The sequence below is a fragment of the Rana temporaria genome, chromosome 1, assembly GCF_905171775.1.
Source record: "Rana temporaria chromosome 1, aRanTem1.1, whole genome shotgun sequence".
Taxonomy (NCBI): domain Eukaryota; kingdom Metazoa; phylum Chordata; class Amphibia; order Anura; family Ranidae; genus Rana; species Rana temporaria.
Window position 1 is genome coordinate 348778500 of NC_053489.1, and position 17878 is coordinate 348796377.

Below are 17878 nucleotides of genomic sequence, written 5' to 3' on the forward strand. Positions count from 1 at the left end.
ATTTTTAGCTTTGTACCGCCTGAAAAACTCCTCAGTGTCAAAGGGGTCTTAATCTCAACTTGGGCCTCACACGTAACCTAGACATAGGCTCTAAAGGTGACTCCAAGGACAGGGGTCGATCTAAAGTGTAGGTCAGGTATTTGAAGGCATTTGACATGGCAAGATTCCTGCACTTTACCACGGAATCTGAATGCTCTGTGCACGACTGTTGAAAAAAATTAAAATTGAAATAACAGCTGTACTTGTAATGAAGTAAACAATCCATATGACCTACAATGGCTCAAAAGTGATATGGTCCAGAAATATTTAGACAGCATAAAGGTGGATAAAGCACCTGGACCAGATGGCATCCACCCACGTATCCTAAAAGATTTGAGTTCTGTCATTTTAAAGCCAATTTTTAGGGACTCGTTTATCACTGCATTGATACCACTGTATTGGCGCAGGGCAATGTGGTGCCCATATTTAAAAAGGGATCAAAGTCTTTACAAAGTAACTAGAGACCGGTTAGTTTAATTTCTATAGTCAGGAAGATACTGGGGAGTTTAATAAAAGACCACATAGATAAGTTCTTGCTGTAAAAAATATTTTACGCAACAGATAGCATGGATTCATGAAAAAGAGAAGTTGTCAAACAAACCTGATTTCTTTTTACGAGGAGGTAAAACCTTGGACAGAGGAGTGAATGTGGACGTAGTACAAGTGTATTTTGCAAAAGCATTTGACACAGTTCCCCACACACGGCTCATGTGTGAGGTAAAGTCTACAGGCTTGGAAAGATCAATTTGTGAATGGATAGAAAACTGGCTAAAAAAACGAATTCAAGGAGTAGTGGTTTATGATTCTTACTATGAATGGTCATCAGTGGTGTACCCCAAGGTTCAGTGTTGGGACCCCTACTGTTTAATATCTTTATAAATGATATTGGGTCTGGGATAAAAAGTAACATTTCTGTCTTTGCAGATGACACCAAGCTATGAAGTGGAATAACGTCCTTGCAGGATGTCTCCAATTTACCTGCTGACCTCAATGCTCTGTCTAATTGGGCAACTAAGTGGCCAATGAGGTTTAATGTTAATAAATGTAAAATGTATGCACTTGGGGGCTAAGAGAATGCATGTATCATACATACTAGGGAAGGGGGGGGGGGGGGAGTACAACTGGGGGAATCCACAGCGGAGAAGGATCTGGGGGTTTTGGTAGATCATAAGGTCAATAATGGCATGCAATGCCAACCTGCGGTTTCCAAAGCGAGCAAAGCCCTTTCTTGTATTGAGAGGTATGGAATCCAGAGAAAGAGAGCGATATCATTTTGCCCCTGTACAAATCATTAGTAAGACCTCATCTGGAATATGCAGTTCAGTTTGGGGCACCATTTCACAAAAAGGATATCAGGGAACTGGAGAAAGTGCAGAGAAGGGCAACCAAACTGATAAGAGGCATGGATGAGCTCAGCTACGAGGACAGGTTAGAGGAACTAAATTTATTCTCTCTTGAGAAGAGGAGATTAAGGGGGGATATGATCAACATGTACTAATATATAAGGGGTCCATACAGTAAACTTGGTGATGACTATAAAGTCAATAATGCAACACCGAGGACAGGGGGGCACTCTTTACGTCTAGAGGAAAAAAGATTTCATCTCCAAATATCTTTCACTATATACAAAAAAAAATTAGGCTAACTTTACTGGTTATTTTTTTTATTCATTAAAAGTAATTTTTTCACAAAAAATTGCATTTAAAAAAAACGCTGCGCAAATACAGTGTGACATAAAATATTGCAACAACCACCATTTTATTCTCTTGGGTCTCTACTAAAATTATATATATTTATTAGTTTGGGGGTTCTAAGTAATTTTCAAGCAAAAAAAATATTTTAACTTGAAAACAACAACGGTCAGAAAAAGGTTTAGTGGTTCAGCATTCCTAATTTACATACAGAAGTCTATTCCTTTGATGTAAAAGACAAATTGATACAATGTTTAGACTTAACAGTCCACTGATAAAGAATGTTGTAAAACTTGTCAGACTGCCTGGACTTTGACAGCAGAGAGCAAAGAGAATTCTCTGCATACCAAAGATTGGGAAACACTTTGTCAAGAACAAAAACTGATGGGCACTCATAGGTGGCACTGATGGGTGGCACAGATGGGCACCGATAGGTGGGCACTGACACCGATGAGTGGCATTGCTTGGCATCACTTGTCTGATCTGATCTATAATGTTGCCAGTCAGTCCGTCAGACGCGACGCGAGTGAGGAAAAGCCGATCAATGGCTCTTCCTGTTTACATCGTGATCACTTCACGCCTAGCCTATAGCAAAATGACGTCCAGCAGGATAACAACCACCGCGCGTCAAATCACGGCTGATCACGTGGTAAAGAGCGTCTGTCGGAGGCTCTTTACCGAGATCGATGTAGCGGTGTGTCAGATTGACACACACCGCACCACCAATCGCCGCGATGCGTGCGGCGGCCGTCATCCTGCTGGACGCCATATGGCCATATAGGCCAGGCGTGAAGTGGTTAACATTGTGCCCACAAGTGTTCCTCTCTTCTTCACACTCCGTTGGCAGAGCGGCGCTTGCCAGAGCCACTGAGTGTGTGAGTGAGAGAGAATTGAGCGTTGATGTCGGGGGTGGGCGGGACGCAGCAGACATCAAGCATCAGCCAATGGGATGGGATCTGGGTGGGCCACTACGTAATGTGGTCCCGCCCCTTTCTTAAGCTGCCCAATCATTGGCTGGTGTTTGATAGCTGCTGGGTCCCGCCCATCCCCAAAATCACTGCTGAATTTTGACAGCTCATCTCTCTACATTCAGTTATTTTTCAGTTTCACACACAGTTACACTATGAGCTCAGTGTGAAAACGTGCCAACCAGTGCCAATGGGTGCCACCTGCCAGTGCCATCTTTACTGAGGACATCGAGTGGAGTGAGCGAGTTAAAAAAATAATAAATCGGCCTAAAATATCGGCTGCAAAAATCGGTATCATATATAAGGCATTGGCCACCCCAATTTCTAAATATCTGGATCAGCCAGAGAAAACCCCATATCGGTCGACCTCTAGTTTCTTCACAGTAAGAGCTGAGAAAATGTGGAATAGACTCCCTCTTGGATCACATACCAGATGAAATGCTGAGTTCCAGTTAAAAATAAATACATTTACTTAACATATCCACATGAAAATTAGTAATAAAATTACATCTACACACTTCAAAGGCGGGAGGAAGTTACATATATCCTGAAGCAACATAGGGCACTGTTCGCACATCAAAACTATTAAATGTACTTAAATCCGGGATTACAAATGTCTAGTAATTACTTTTTTCCTGATCACTTGAGTGCGAACATTTTCAATACGTGTCCATGTCATTTGTTGTGCTCAGTCCAACAACTAAGTCTGATATTGTTTGACAACAGTGACGGCAACGCTAATAAACGATCTTCGTAAAAAAAAAAAAGTAATACTGCAAACGTTTTTCATCAGTCTCGCCATACTGTGCACTTGGTGTCCATCAAGCAGGTAATCAAGTTTACGTTCTGCATTTCATACTTTCCATTTAAAGGGTACCTAAAGCTAAACTATTTTTGTAGTAGGAAGTAGTTGGGGCACTATCAAGGTTTTATAGCTGTCCTTGCTAGGGAAAGTGCCCTCTCCATTTCTCCTAGTGATCAATGTCATAGGCACAAAGAATTAGAGAAAATCCTAAATTTGTGGTTGGAACCAGAATAAGGACAGGAAGGACAAATGTTCTTGTAAGATATCCAAGTGAAAATTCCCCACTTTGGATAGATTTCCTTTTGCTTCCTGTTCTGATGCAAAGAAAAATCTTCCCAATGGGGCACAACAAAAAAAAAAACTGAAGGGGATTTTAACTCCTCTCTACTCCATCCCAAATTAAAACCAATAAAAGACTCTTTGAAATCACATTCAAGTTAACAAACTAACACAATGAACACATCATTATTAAAGTAAAATTGAACTATCAGTTTAAAAGTTTTAATTAGCTAAATACATTCCAAGTGCATCAAAACAAAAGGTGTGCAATACATTTGGATTTCTTTATTTCTTTAGAAAACAGCCACAGCCTTAGGCTTCATGTGCACAGGATGTTAGAAAAGCTTTCCTGAATGCTGGAACTTAAAGTGGAACTTGCTATCATCTGATTCCTCCCTTCCTCCGGTGCTAAAATTGGCATCTTTTGGGGGGGGGGGGGGGGGGATACCCATCTTTGATCGGTATCCTTTCCCACCTCCGGGAGTCCAAGCCGTGGCCCTTGACGTCGACACAGGGCTCCCTTCTCCTCCCCCAGCTGCCTGGCCAATAGGAGAGAGGAGCGGGGCCTCGCACATGCGCAGTAGGGTTTTCCGGGCGTAAAGGCTACACTGCTGGGTCCCCTTACCCGCAATGGCGGCGGCAGCACCCAACAGCTGATGGAAACATCAGCTGAGGTGCCGATATCGCTGGACTCCAGGACAGGTAAGTGTCCATTTATTAAAAGCCAGCAGCTGCAGTATGTGTAGCTACTGGCTTTTAATATTTTTTTTTGCCCGGAAAACTGCTTCAACAGCTAGTAATGGACGTTTTAAAATGTCCGTCTTGACACTTTAAATGCCGTATTTGCGTTCAGAAGCATTTTTGATAGATAACACATTTTACACATCAGTAGATCCTCCCAAATATATACTCTCTCTTATAAAAGACTCTGTGTACATGTACTGATAAGATAATAGGAGAGAGTTCAGGGGCTCCTGAGAAAAAAGCCCAACTGCTCCTAAACGTCTGTTTAACAACTGTAGTGTACCTGAGGCCCTAGAAGAAAAGCCTTTCCACTACCAGCATGCTGCAAAGTAGGACCCTTGCTCTCTGTGAGGTAGCAGTGGTCTTTCTGCAGAAGTCCAGTACACTCCTTGCCGCCTTTCAACAACAGCTCTCCAAACAGCAGAGAGCATGAGCTTTGATAATTGCATAGCTACAAATGTGAAAACAATCTGTATCAAATGCTATATTATACTTACTTTATTTAGGTGTAATTATAGGGAAAATCATAATCTCAGGATCTCACTACATGTTCTACCTTCACTGTATGTTTTCCGTCAGATTGGGCGACTCGTCAAATCTTGTAACAGAAGTTACATTTCGTCACGGCCATCTTGGTACACCCTGGACACCATTTTACACCCACCGAAGTCTTGCATTTCACACTTATTTTTTCCTGGTAGACTGAGCTTATATCATGAAATACAGTATTTAGAAGTCCTTGAATCGGTTTTGATGTTGAATTTTAAGGCCTCATGCACATTGGATTTTTTTTACAGCTGCTGTTTTTGGCTTCAGACTTTTTTTTTTTTACTACAGTCAACTCTCCAACATGTTATCCTATGTGTCCATGCACACATGTGGCTGTTATCAACTGTTTTTGGCTGGGGGAAAAAAAAAAAAAACTAGTGGTTTCTGAAAGGAGTTTTTCAGCTGTAAAAAAGCTCCAAAGTCAAAAATCGGCTAAAAACACTGAAAAACGTGGTTCACCAGCCTTTAAAGTTTCTGATCCCTTTAAAAAAATAAAAAATAACACACACACACACACACACACACACACACACCACGCTAAAAAAGCTATTGCAAAAACGCTGATAAACTCACAGCAAAGCTACTGCCGTTTTTATAACGTCCAGTGTGCATGAAGCCTAAAAGTAGTCTGTCAGATTAGCAGGTTTGCCGATGCTTTTAAAATTCAACTTTAAAACAGTGTCACGCACTCCTAAATACTGTATTTCATGACATAAGCTCAGTTTACTGGTAAACATAAGTGTGACATGCAAGACTTTGGTGGGTGCAAAAAGATGTCTACTTGGCGACTTCTGACTGTAGGCTTAGTGTGGCCGAGTGCGGGGTGTACCAAGATGGCAGTGACGGAACGTCACTTCCTTTTTGAAATCTGACCGGTTGCCTAATCTGACATAACACAGGCATCCTCTGTGTGCACATTTCAAAGACCTACCCCTGAAATCATGGTGATGGTTATTGTGCATTTTATAGGTGAATATAAAAACAGCTGCTGGTTCTTGGACAATAAAGTAGGAGAAGCATACCAATGAGATTATCCATCTTGATGCTCTACCCTTTTGTATGCACATTTAACATAGACAAACTGTATAGTAGAAGGTAACCAAGCCCTCATTGGCTCAGACAGCTGACCAGTCTGGGTGGTGCTTTGCAAGAAACTTAAACCAGCCGTAGACGGGTCGAATCTCAGCCGGTTCAGCAGGGACTGGTCAAAATTCAAACCATCTACGGGCAGGCTGTTCCCAGTTGATCCATTGATTGACTTGGGTACAACAGCATGTTGGATTTTTACATGCAATAATTGCGGGCGGCTATAGTTGGTAGCAATAATCATTGTGTTCTCCCAGCGGAAAGCCGTCCCTGCTGGGAGAACACAATAACTTAGTGGGATAGTTTCAATGTATTTTCTTGGTTGCAGGAAAGAAAATCCCATCACCTATGGCTTGCCTTACACATGGCTGAAAAAAAGAATACTTGCATAAGTTCTTTATACAGACACACACACACACACAAATACTTTTTAATGAATACATAAACAGGATTAAACGCTGATTTTTATGAAATATTCCTGGAGTTCAGCTTTAGAGCCTAGTCACACTTATCCAATTTGATGCAGCAAAACACATGCTTTGCAGTACATAGAAATGCATTTCAAATTGAAATACATGTAAGGAAAAAAAAACGATATGGGCCCATTCACTCCCATGATACTCCCGTGGTAGCAAGGACACACTGTAATGCAAACAAAGTGAATCCAGCCTTGAACAATCTTGTCAATATATAGTCTGTAAAATGAAAATTGGCTGAGACTGACTGTAATGTGTTTGATCCCCACCTGCTGCAACTGCCACCACTAAAAACCTTATGGTTAAAGCTGAACACCAGAGAAAACAAAAATTTGCCCTTGCAGTGGGGCTGTCCCCATACTGCAAGGGTTAAAGTAATTGCATGAAGGTAAAAAAAAACTTCAGTGTGCAGCTCCCTCTAAGCCCGATTTCAATCCAGCAATGTGCTTGAGACCCAAGGCTCTCCCGGGTGTCTCCCTCCTGATTGGCTGAGATGCAAGAGCCATTGGCTCCCACTGCTGTCAATCACAGCCAGTAAGGCTGAAGCAGGGGGATGGGGCTGAGCCGCGCTCTCTGTGTCTAATGGATTCAGATAGCTGGCTCTGGAGCGAGCGCACACACATGCGTTCCCCCACAGCAAGCGGCTTGCTATGGGGGCACTTGACAAAGGAGGGGAGCCCAGAGCCCTTGCGGGGAACGAGAAGAGGAGATCGGGTCTGCTCTGTGCAAAACCACTGCACAGAGCAGGCAAGTATGACAGGTTTGCATTTTTTTTTATATAAAAAGGTTTTCCTAGACTTTAAATGCTCATTCGGGTCTAGGGGGGGGGGACACAAATAACTTTTTCATACCTAATCCTCCTCCACTGCAGGCTCTTCTGGGTTATAAGATTGGTCCCTGCAGCCTGTTCTTCCCTACATTATGAAAATCATCAAGTCCAATGCAGAGCACATAGTCCTATGTTTGTATGCCGAAGGACAGTCCATGCCAGAGTTCAGGGGATAACAGGAGATTGAAGGATTGTGTAAGTAAAACAGCTTTTTGTGGCCCACAGCATTTAACCTTTGCAGTGCTAGGAGAGCCCTACTGTAAAGGAACATTTCCCCCTAGATTTAAGAAGACAATACCAGTTCGCAGCATTCCTTTGGGACACATATTTGCCGATTTCATAGGGTTGGTTACCAATTAGGTGGCTCATAGCTTATTATTTCACTGTGATCTTGGCTTTGCCAAGGATATTCCATTGCATTTGGAAAGCTTCTGGCATCAACATATTATATGGAGGTTCCATTCCTTTCCCATTCCACTTCAGGTACCAGTGCCAATAATGTGTCTGTTTTAGTAGCAGAGGCAGTTCATTTTATTTCCCTGCAATCTTCTATTTCAATTTACATTTGGTACTCTATTTATGAGGCAACAGCTGGATATGATGTCGTCAATATATCTGATGAGGTTTAGAATTCCCCTCAGTAGTGCTGGCTTTACTTTATATCTGATCGTGGGACATTTCCTATTTGTCCGTTTACTGTGGTCCCAGGCTCTGTGAAGGTCTATTACCTGTAAAGTGTTTACTGTGAAACAAATAGTAATCATGTTATCCCTGGATATCGCATGGAGAAAAAGTGTGGGATTTAGACAGCCCATTGATTATGAGTTGGATGAGAGAATCTTCCCCGCTGTGGTATTATATTCTGAGGACAAGACTTTCCTCTTGTCAAAATACAATGATCAGTGTTGCCGGCTATAGCTGGCAGCACTGATCGTTTGAGAAAGACCAGACAACCCGAGGTTTGACTGGTCCCTGCTAAACCAGATCCATGTATGGTCAGCTTTAGTTTCCTTTTGTTTGCCCAAAGGTCAATGGTCCATAACCACTTAACCACTTGACGACCGGTGCACGCTGATATAGGTCGGCACAATGGCAGCAGTGGGCAAATGAGCATACAGGCACGTCCCCTAACTTCTATGTTCGCCGGCGGCCCGCAATCGTGTCACAAAGAGGCAGAACGGGGTGATGCCTATGTAAACAAGGCATTTCCCTGTTCTGCCTAGTGACAGGACAGAGATCTTCTGCTCCCTATCATCGGGAGCAGTGATCTCGGTCATGTCAGTGGTAGCCCCCCCCCCCCACAGTTAGAATCACTCCCTAGGGCACACTTAACCCCTTAATCACCCCCTAGTGTTTAACCCAATCTGCCATTAACCGATTACAGCGGTCATGCAATATAGAAGCTCTGCCACCAAAAATTGGTATCAATTGGTATAGAATATTCAATGTCAGAGACCACTGACACAACAAGAGACGTCAGAGACTGCAAACGCAATACAAGAGACAGTCAGAGACTGCAGACACAATACAGACAAGCTGTGGGGGACACCTGTACCGTTCACAGTGAGAAGCAGAGACGCCTGAAGTTAATAAAGTACCAACTCAAAAGATAACATACACAATTATAATAAACATGATTGATAAATCACATAATATTAAAATGACCAGTTACACTTACCGGTAGCTGTATTTCTGGTAAGTCTTACAGGACGGCACCCTGAGAGATGACTGGCTTCTCCTGACAGGAAACACAATCAAAAAGAGGTTAAAAACCCCGCCCCTTCCCGTGCTCCTCAGTTTGAGATAAAGTATGAACCCACCAGTGCACGGAAAAAACACCACAAAAAATATAATACAAACCAATAATGTATCCCAAGGGTGGGAAGTAGGCCTGCCGTCCTGTAAGACTTACCAGAAATACAGCTACCGGTAAGTGTAACTGGTCATTTCTCTAGTCGTCTTCCAGGACGGCACCCTGAGAGAGAAGCAAGTAGCTTCAGGCCTACCTTAGGGCGGGACCACTGCTTGCAGGACCTTTCTCCCGAAAACCAAGTCCTGAGGTGACAGTAGGTCAACTCTATAATGTTTCAGGAACGTGTTCTGGCTTGACCACGTCGCTGCTCTGCAAATCTGCTCCACCGAAGCTCCGGCCCTTTCTGCCCAGGAGGTTGCTAGTGATCGTGTGGAGTGTGCTTTAACAATAGGAGCTACCTTACCGGCTTGTACATAAGCTAAGGAAATTGTCTGCCTAATCCATCTGGAAATAGAGGCTCTGGACGCTTGAAGGCCTCTTTTCTGACCCGAAAAACAAATTAATAGATGAGTAGAACGTCTAAAGACTGTAACTCTTTCTAAGTACGCTAATAGACATCGTCTAACATCCAGACAATGAAAGGAAGCTTCTCCTTCATTCTGGGGATTTGAACAAAAAGAAGGGAGGATTACCTCCTGTGACCTGTGGAACTTTGTCACTACCTTAGGAAGGTAAAGGGGGTCCTGACTTAGAACGACCCTGTCCTCAAATAAGCGAAAAAATGGCTCTTTAATGGAGAGCGCCTGCATATCACCTATCCTCTTGGCCGTTGTGATTGCCAAGAGGAAAGCGAATTTAAAGGTGAGTAACCTGATGGGGATAGTGTCGATTGGCTCAAACGGAGCCTTGGTAAGTTGGTTTAACACTAACGAAAGATCCCAGGGTGGAACCCTAGAGATCTGAACTGGGGACAACCTGTCTCTGGCTATAAGAAACCTCTTAACCAGGGGGTCCAGGGATAAACGTCTATCCAAAAAATATGACAAGGCTGCTACCTGAACCCTTAGTGTTCTTGTGGCTAACCCCTTGTCTACTCCATCTTGGAGAAAATCTAAGATGACCGAGGTCTCCTGCTGAGAAACCTGTCTCTCTGAGCACCAGCGAGAGAAGATACCCCAGGTTTTGGCATATATACGCCTAGTGACTACCTTCCTACTGGCTAGAAGCGTGTCAATAACTCTCTCTGAGCAGCCCTTCTCCCTCAGGCTCCGCCTCTCAAGCACCAGGCCGTCAGCTTGAAGAAGCCGGGTTCTGGGTGAAAAATCGGACCCTGACGAAGAAGGTCCGCCCGGACAGGGAGAAGAAGGGGAGGCAACACTGACCCTCGTTCTAGAGCGGGAAACCAGGCCCTCTTGGGCCACCAGGGTGTGACGAGAATGAACTTCCCTACTGCTAGATTTACCTTCTGCAGGACTCTCGGAATTAGGCTCAAAGGAGGGAAGGCATAGGCTAGCTGAAACTTCCATACCTGTGCCAGAGCATCCACCCCCTCCGAGCCGTGTTCTCGGGAGAGAGAGAAGAATCTCTTCGCCTTCCGGTTTGTCCTGCGGGCGAAGAGATCTATCTCTGGGCTGCCAAAGTGCTGGCATATTAGACTGAAAATCTCTGTATTTAGTTCCCATTCCCCCTGGAGAATGGGATGGCGACTTAAATAGTCTGCCTCCAGATTGAGGGTCCCTTTCAGGTGTACCGCCGAGAGCGAGAGAATTCTCTGCTCGGCCCAGCCCAGGATCTCTAAGGACAAGTCTAGAAGGGTGCGAGATCTGGTGCCCCCCTGATGGTTGAGGAAGGCCACCGCGGTCGCATTGTCGGAAATGATCTGGACCTCCTGGTCCAAGATTCTGTCCTCGAATGCCTTCAGAGCCTCTCCGACCGCTAATAGCTCGCGGTAATTTGAAGAGGCCCCCTTCTGTCGTTGTCCCCAGGTACCCTGGGCACGGAGATCGTCCAGATGTGTGCCCCACCCCCATGAGCTGGCGTCCGTGGTGATCCTGACCGGATTGGTCTGGCCCCATGACAGACCCTGCTGTAGGTTCTGTGGGATGAGCCACCAGCCCAGTGAGAGTTTCACTGGTTCTGGGAGACTGACACTGAGCTCTAGGGATTCCCTTTTTCCGTCCCAGGAGGAGAGAAGGAAAAATTGTAGGTGTCTGGAGTGGAGCTGTGCCCACGGGACTGCTGGAATACAGGAAGTCATTAGACCCAAGACTCTCATGATGTCCCTGAGGGAGGACTCTGCTCTTTCCAACGTTGATCTGACCACTGACATGAGACCTCGGACCTTGTCGCTGGGTAAAAGGAGCTTCCCTCCCAGGGAGTCTATCAGAAACCCTAGATAGAGTTTCTGCTGTTCTGGAAGGAGAGAGGATTTCTCCCTGTTGATGATCCACCCCAAGGACTCGAGGGTAGTCAGTGCAGTGGCCAGATCCGCCAGAAGGAGATCTCGACTTTGATTGTATAGTATCAAGTCGTCGAGATAGGGAACTATCGCTATCCCTTGTAGGTGCAGGAAAGCGATTGCCTCCGCCAGGACCTTGGTAAAGACCCTTGGACTGGAGGCCAATCCGAAAGGAAGGGCAGCAAATTGCCAATGCTGCACTCCCTGGACGGAGGCGATCGCGAACCTGAGGAACCTCTGATGCCCCAAGAAAATCGGAACATGGAGGTACGCGTCTCGTAAATCGATGGTGACCATGAATACCTCCCTCAGAAGGAGCCTCCTGAGGCTGTAAATGCTCTCCATACGAAACTTCTTGTGGAGGAGGGAGGTATTCAGGGGCCTCAGATTTATAATCAGACGAAATTTCCCTGAAGGTTTGGGAACCACAAAGATGTGGGAGTACACACCCAACCCTCTCTGGTACACCGGGACTGGGACTATGACCCCCTGATGTGCCAGTTCTGCAACATTTTGTAGAAGGGCTGCTGATTTGAGAGGGTCCCTGGGTAAATGCGTCAAAATAAAGTTTTGAGGGGGAAGCTGACGGAACTCTAGCTTGTAACCTTCCCTTATAATCTGGAGAATATGTGGACTTTGAGTAATACTCTCCCATCTGGGAAGGAACTGGGAGAGTCTTCCCCCGACCTTCCCGTCATTTGGAGTCCTTGTCGCTGGGTTTAGGATTGGAAAAGAGGACACCTCCTTTTGGCTTTTCCTTCCCCGTACCCCAACGCCTGTTGTAAGGGGGCTTTTTCTCTGAGGGACGGTTCTTACCTCCAAATCCACCCTGGGGGCCTCGAAAAAACTTTTTCTTGTTTTGTCTAGGCTTAGCAGGAAAGCGAACCCCTTTCTCTGAGGATCTAGTCAGGGCCTGATCCAGGCCTGAACCAAAGAGCAGGGAGCCCTCAAAGGGAAGACCACAAAGGCGGTTTTTGGACGCAAGGTCCCCGTTCCACATTTTGACCCATACTGCCCTTCTGGCAGAATTGAGGAGGGCTCCTGTTTTTGCAGTAGAACGCACCGTCTCTACAGAGGCATCTGCTAAATATGCAACTGCACTCCCTAAGAGTTGAAGGGATTCTAAAATTTCCTTAGAATCTGACCCCTGGGACACATGTTCCTGCAATTTTGAGATCCAGGAATTGGCATTTCTTGCAACACAGGCCGAGGCTAAGGCGGGGCCCAAGGCAGCCGCGTTAGCCTCCCAGGCCCTACGCAAGGAGGTCTCTGCCCGCCTGTCCATAGGATCCCTCAAATTGCCTGTGTCCTCAAAAGAGAGATCCGATTGCTTGGAAACTTGCGCGAGCGGAGCGTCTAGTCTAGGAATCTTAAAAAAAGTTGATTCCTCCTCCTCTTTAAAGGGGCAACGTCGTTTCCAGGTCTTGTACCTTAAAAGCTTCTTCTCTGGCTCTGCCCATTCCCTGAGGATAATATCCTTTAGGGACTGGTGTACCGGAATAGCCTTGGCCTGAGGTTTTAGCAGGCCCTGGTATAGCCTATCCTGAGTGGAAACTACCTCCGCAGGTTGAGGGATCTCTTCAGAGGCATATACTGCCTCTAGAAGGCCTTCCATATCGTCCGCAGCAAAGACATACCTGCCTGCCCTAGTATCCTCGCCCTCTTCCTCTGCCTGACCAATAGAGCCACCCTCCTGAGGGGGAATCTCTGAGTCCTCAGAGTCAGACACCAAGGAGCCAAGGGATTCCTGGCGGACTCTAAAAATCTGTGAAGAGGAACTCTCCTGAGAAGAAGGCCCTGCGATGGGGGGTTCAGGCTCTTTGCTCTTTAAAGACACGTGAAATTGCTTGAGCGTAGAGAGCATTTCTGACTGTACCTCAAGAAACCCTTTCAGAATCTCAGAGGTCTCCTTCCCTGCTAGCTTGATAATACATTTAGCACAAAAGGGTTTGAAATAATCTGAGGGTAATTTGCAACTACAGTAGCCACATTTTTTGGAACGACTAGTGTCCCTGTTTGAACGACTAGCCCCCCCCTGGGCAGTGCAATCCTCCCCTACAGAAAATAAAAAGATACACAGGTATGCATGAAAATGCTGAGAAATCACCTTGGATTTTAGCCCACCATACCTGTACTCAGGAAGACTCACCCCCTGTGGTCTCCTCTGCAGCCAGGGTCGAAGATGACCGGACCTCTCGCTCCATCGCGGGAGGATGATGGCTCCGCTCTCTCTCAGCTGCTGTTGTCCTTTTTCCGGTAGGACGTACCGTGTGTCTCCGGTGTAGTGGTAAGCCGGGACTGGCGTGCAGGAGCTGCGCTGCGCCATCTTTACCAGGCCGACCCGGAAGTGACACGCGCGCGTGTGTGACGTCCTTGCCCCGCGCCGCCGGCTCTGAGAGACGCCGGTTTGGCGCCAAATTCGAACGGCAATGGACGTCCAGGGATCCAGGACGACCCGGCCGCAGCTCCAGCAGCGCACAGAAGGCCCCCACCCCCGGAGAGAGCTCGACCGACAAACCTCCAAGGTAAGGGGAAGGCTCAGGGAGAGAGAGAGGATCAGCCCCTGGAGCTCCAGGATAGACACCTATCCCCAGGAGACTCCAGCACTCAGGGGGGTTCTTCTGCTCACATAGTGAGGCCCCCCTGAGAAAGAAGGGACCCCCTAGGAGTGGAAATATTCGCTGGACCCAAAGGCTACCCAGTGCCTGCGGTTCAGTTCCCAGGGGGGGACCACCAGCCCCAGGCCTTAGGTCAGAAAAAAATAAACGTTTCGCTGTGGGGAAACACAATCAAGAACTGAGGAGCACGGGAAGGGGCGGGGTTTTTAACCTCTTTTTGATTGTGTTTCCTGTCAGGAGAAGCCAGTCATCTCTCAGGGTGCCGTCCTGGAAGACGACTAGAGAAAATAATTGCACAATATAACATTATTCCACGCAATTCATAATAGAATAGCAATATACCCAAATATGATTAGTAATATGTAATTGATTAATGATTAAAACAAGTAAAAAACACAGAGAAGCTGTTCACTGGATATGTCTGTAATAAAGTGTAAATTGACCATAAATAGTAGTTTTAGTAACTACTATTTACGGGCAATTTACACTCTATTACAGACATATCAAGTGCACAGCCTCTCCTGATGAGTGGAAATTATCCACGAAACGCGTCAAGATTTTACTGATGCTATGTCACAGCAGTCCTTTTAACGTGTTTTTTACTTGTTTGAATCATGAATCAATTATATATTACTAGTCATGTTTGTACATATTTGGGTATCTTGCCATTCTATTATGAATTACATGGTATAATGTTATATTGTGCAATTATTTTTAATATTATGCGATTTACCAATCATGTTTATTATAATTGTGTATGTTATCTATTGAGTTGGGACTTTATTACCTTGCATTATACTCATCTGTTATAATAAATATTGTATTTACTAAATATTGATGGATTCATTCTACCTCAGTGATGTGTTTCATATAAAGTCTCACTATTCCCCCCATTTCCCCTTCTTTCACAAGTATCAGGGGTGGAGACATATGTACTATATTAGTCGTTGCTTCATATAAAGTCCCAATATTCTCTTTTCTTAACCATATACACCTTCCTGCTTCTTAAAGGTTCATTGTATGGCCCATATGTCCAAAAACCCATTAGATACACATGTAACTGTGGGCCCTGGTAAAGCTATATATATGGTCTCTCTCTTATCCTTTTATATGCAGAAGATACATGTATATTCATATATTGACCATCAAAAATACTCACAAACCTGGTCCTGGTTATAATTACTTTGAAATATCCATAATTTTTGTCATGTGGTGTATCCACATCCTTGGAGTCAAGGTCCATTAGCACCTACCCAGTATTGTCCTGAGGAAGCTATGAAGGAATGATACCGCTCTAAAAGCTACTGCGGATTGCTTCCGCCCTGCTAAAACCGACAAGTGCTGGCTCTGCACAGGTGCATGGAATTGGAAAAAATCCTGGACTGACGCACTTTATTAAACGACGTCGTTATTGGATAAAATCAGATCAAAACATAATCCAAAATGGTGCAGTCAAGATGAAAAAGTGGACAACAGGACAAAAAATGGCTAACATGTTTCACATCATAAGATGCTTACTCATAGCTGAGTGAACAATGACAAAATTTGTGTTTAAAACAGAGGTGGGTGTAGTTTTGGATTATGTTTTGATCTGACCTTATCCAATAAAGACGTTGTTTAACAGAGTGCGGCAGTCCAGGATTTTTTCCAATTCCATGCTCCTGAGGAAGCTACTATTTTGTGAAACACGTTGACAAGCAAGCGTGGAGGCAATATTGCATCAGATCTAAATATATAACTTATCATACACTACTATATTTAGAAGTATTTACTTCTACCTTGAGATCCAGCCTCTATGTTTGACTTATTGGGTATCTGGTGACCATGTCCGAATAGGGAGTTGATTGTATGTCTTTACATTTTTTTTTTTTGTCCTTTTGTAATAAAGTATATTTTTTTTTATACAAGATTTCCTCTCATTATGTGCCCACAAAGTCTGTTTGTTATTTAAAGGTTTGTCAATACTTACACAGGGCCACGATACAAGAGATTGGGAGAGACTGCCGACGCGACACAAGAGACTGCCGACATGACACAAGAGACGGGCAGAGACTGCCGACGTGACACAAGAGACGGGCAGAGACTGCCAGCTTGACACAAGAGATGGGCAGAGACTGCCAACATGACACAAGAGACGGGCAGAGACTGCCAACATGACACGAGACGGGCAGAGACTGCCAACATGCTACAGGAGTTACTGGGGACATGTTTCAGGAGACACATTACATGAGACTGCAAGAAATCAATGCTATAGCAGAGCAATATTGAAACCTGGATATCTATAGGTGCCCCAGGGCTGCAGGCTGGGCATGAGGGTGGGTGTAGGCAGTGGCTTACTGTCATAATTCAAGGGTCAGATTAAGGTTTCCAATCTGGAGATCAGTCCACCAAATGGGGCATAGCAGTGCCATGTCATTAGACAAAAGCCTAGTGAGCTATAATAGTATACTATGTAGAAGTGATCAGGGGTGACATCCATGTGGAATGCAGGCAGTCTGGTTATTTGGTGGATGACAGGTAGTAGAATACACACTCCATGGAGGGGAGGGGGGTCCTGTAGCCTAAACACAATGCACTCATCCACTGCAGCACCGGCGATCTCGTTCCCCAATCCACACAGAGTGGCAGCAGCAGGCAATGATCAATGTAGCCATCGTACATGAACCATGCATGTCCTCTGCTGGTATCATCCCTCATGATGCAGTGCCCATTGCCCTCCCAACTATAAAGTGCACAAAGCATGCCTCCAGGAAGGAGCACGAGGTAGGTAGGTAGAGGCTCTGCAATGTCAGGTGTGACAGCTGCCACCAGCAGGTCGTACATCCCTAGCTGGCTGATGACAAGGTGCCCACACAAAGACTGCAGACATCCTCCACATCTCTCTGCACACATGGTGTCACCCATAGCACCCTCCTATGTGACGGTGCCCCCGCCTCCCCTCCTTATTTCTAGTGTTTATTCTAAGCCTTACCCAGGACCCCAGCCGTGCCATGCTCTGTCTTGTCACCCTCCGTCTGGCCTTTCCTGCTTCTGTCCGGCTCTGGGTCCGGCATGCTCGGGCCGGGATCAGGATGGCATGGGTCCGGGGGTCCCCGCTGTCATTGGGGCTGTGCGGAGAGAGGAGGGACAAAGGGACACTCAGGCAGCAAGGAGCCTCCAACACGATGTGAATATTTCGCTTCTAGGGCCCGCCCGCCTCACTCCCTCACTTCCTCCTTCACACGCCGCCGTCTTCGTGTGTATGTGTTACCTCACAGGGATGGATGATGGATGCTCTCTATCACTCTTGTTAGTACACACATAAAGTTTGTTTTGTTGCAAACGTTGCACTATTCTGTTATTAGTCCTCAGCTATTATTCAGCGAGGGTAAGGGATAAAAGCTGTCTTCTGCTTTTACCTGCACTTCTCACCTCTGGTGAATACAGTATTTGGGGTTTTCTTTTGGTTTGGTTTTGCAGCAAGAATTAGCTATAATTAAATATATACCAAAATAATTCTTGTGCACTTTTAATTGGGTCCCATTCCATGGTATATTTTGTCGCCACTGTGCCATCGAACACAGCCACTGTGCCCATCAAACGC

General features: G+C 45.4%; 1 protein-coding gene across 3 annotated transcripts in view; it reads right to left on the reverse strand.

The window, feature by feature from the left end:
• ANO8 (anoctamin 8) overlaps nt 1-17518 on the reverse strand; it is a 170507-nt gene extending 152989 nt beyond the window's left edge. For 2 of the 3 annotated variants that reach the window (XM_040320489.1, XM_040320475.1), the window contains exon 1: nt 17267-17518. In XM_040320489.1, the coding sequence (XP_040176423.1) occupies nt 17267-17348 (82 nt within the window). In that variant the 5' untranslated portion in view covers nt 17349-17518. The remainder of the gene's footprint in view (nt 1-17266) is intronic. The other variant, XM_040320480.1, reaches the window with a different exon arrangement.
• Between the last annotated feature and the right edge of the window lie 360 nt (nt 17519-17878).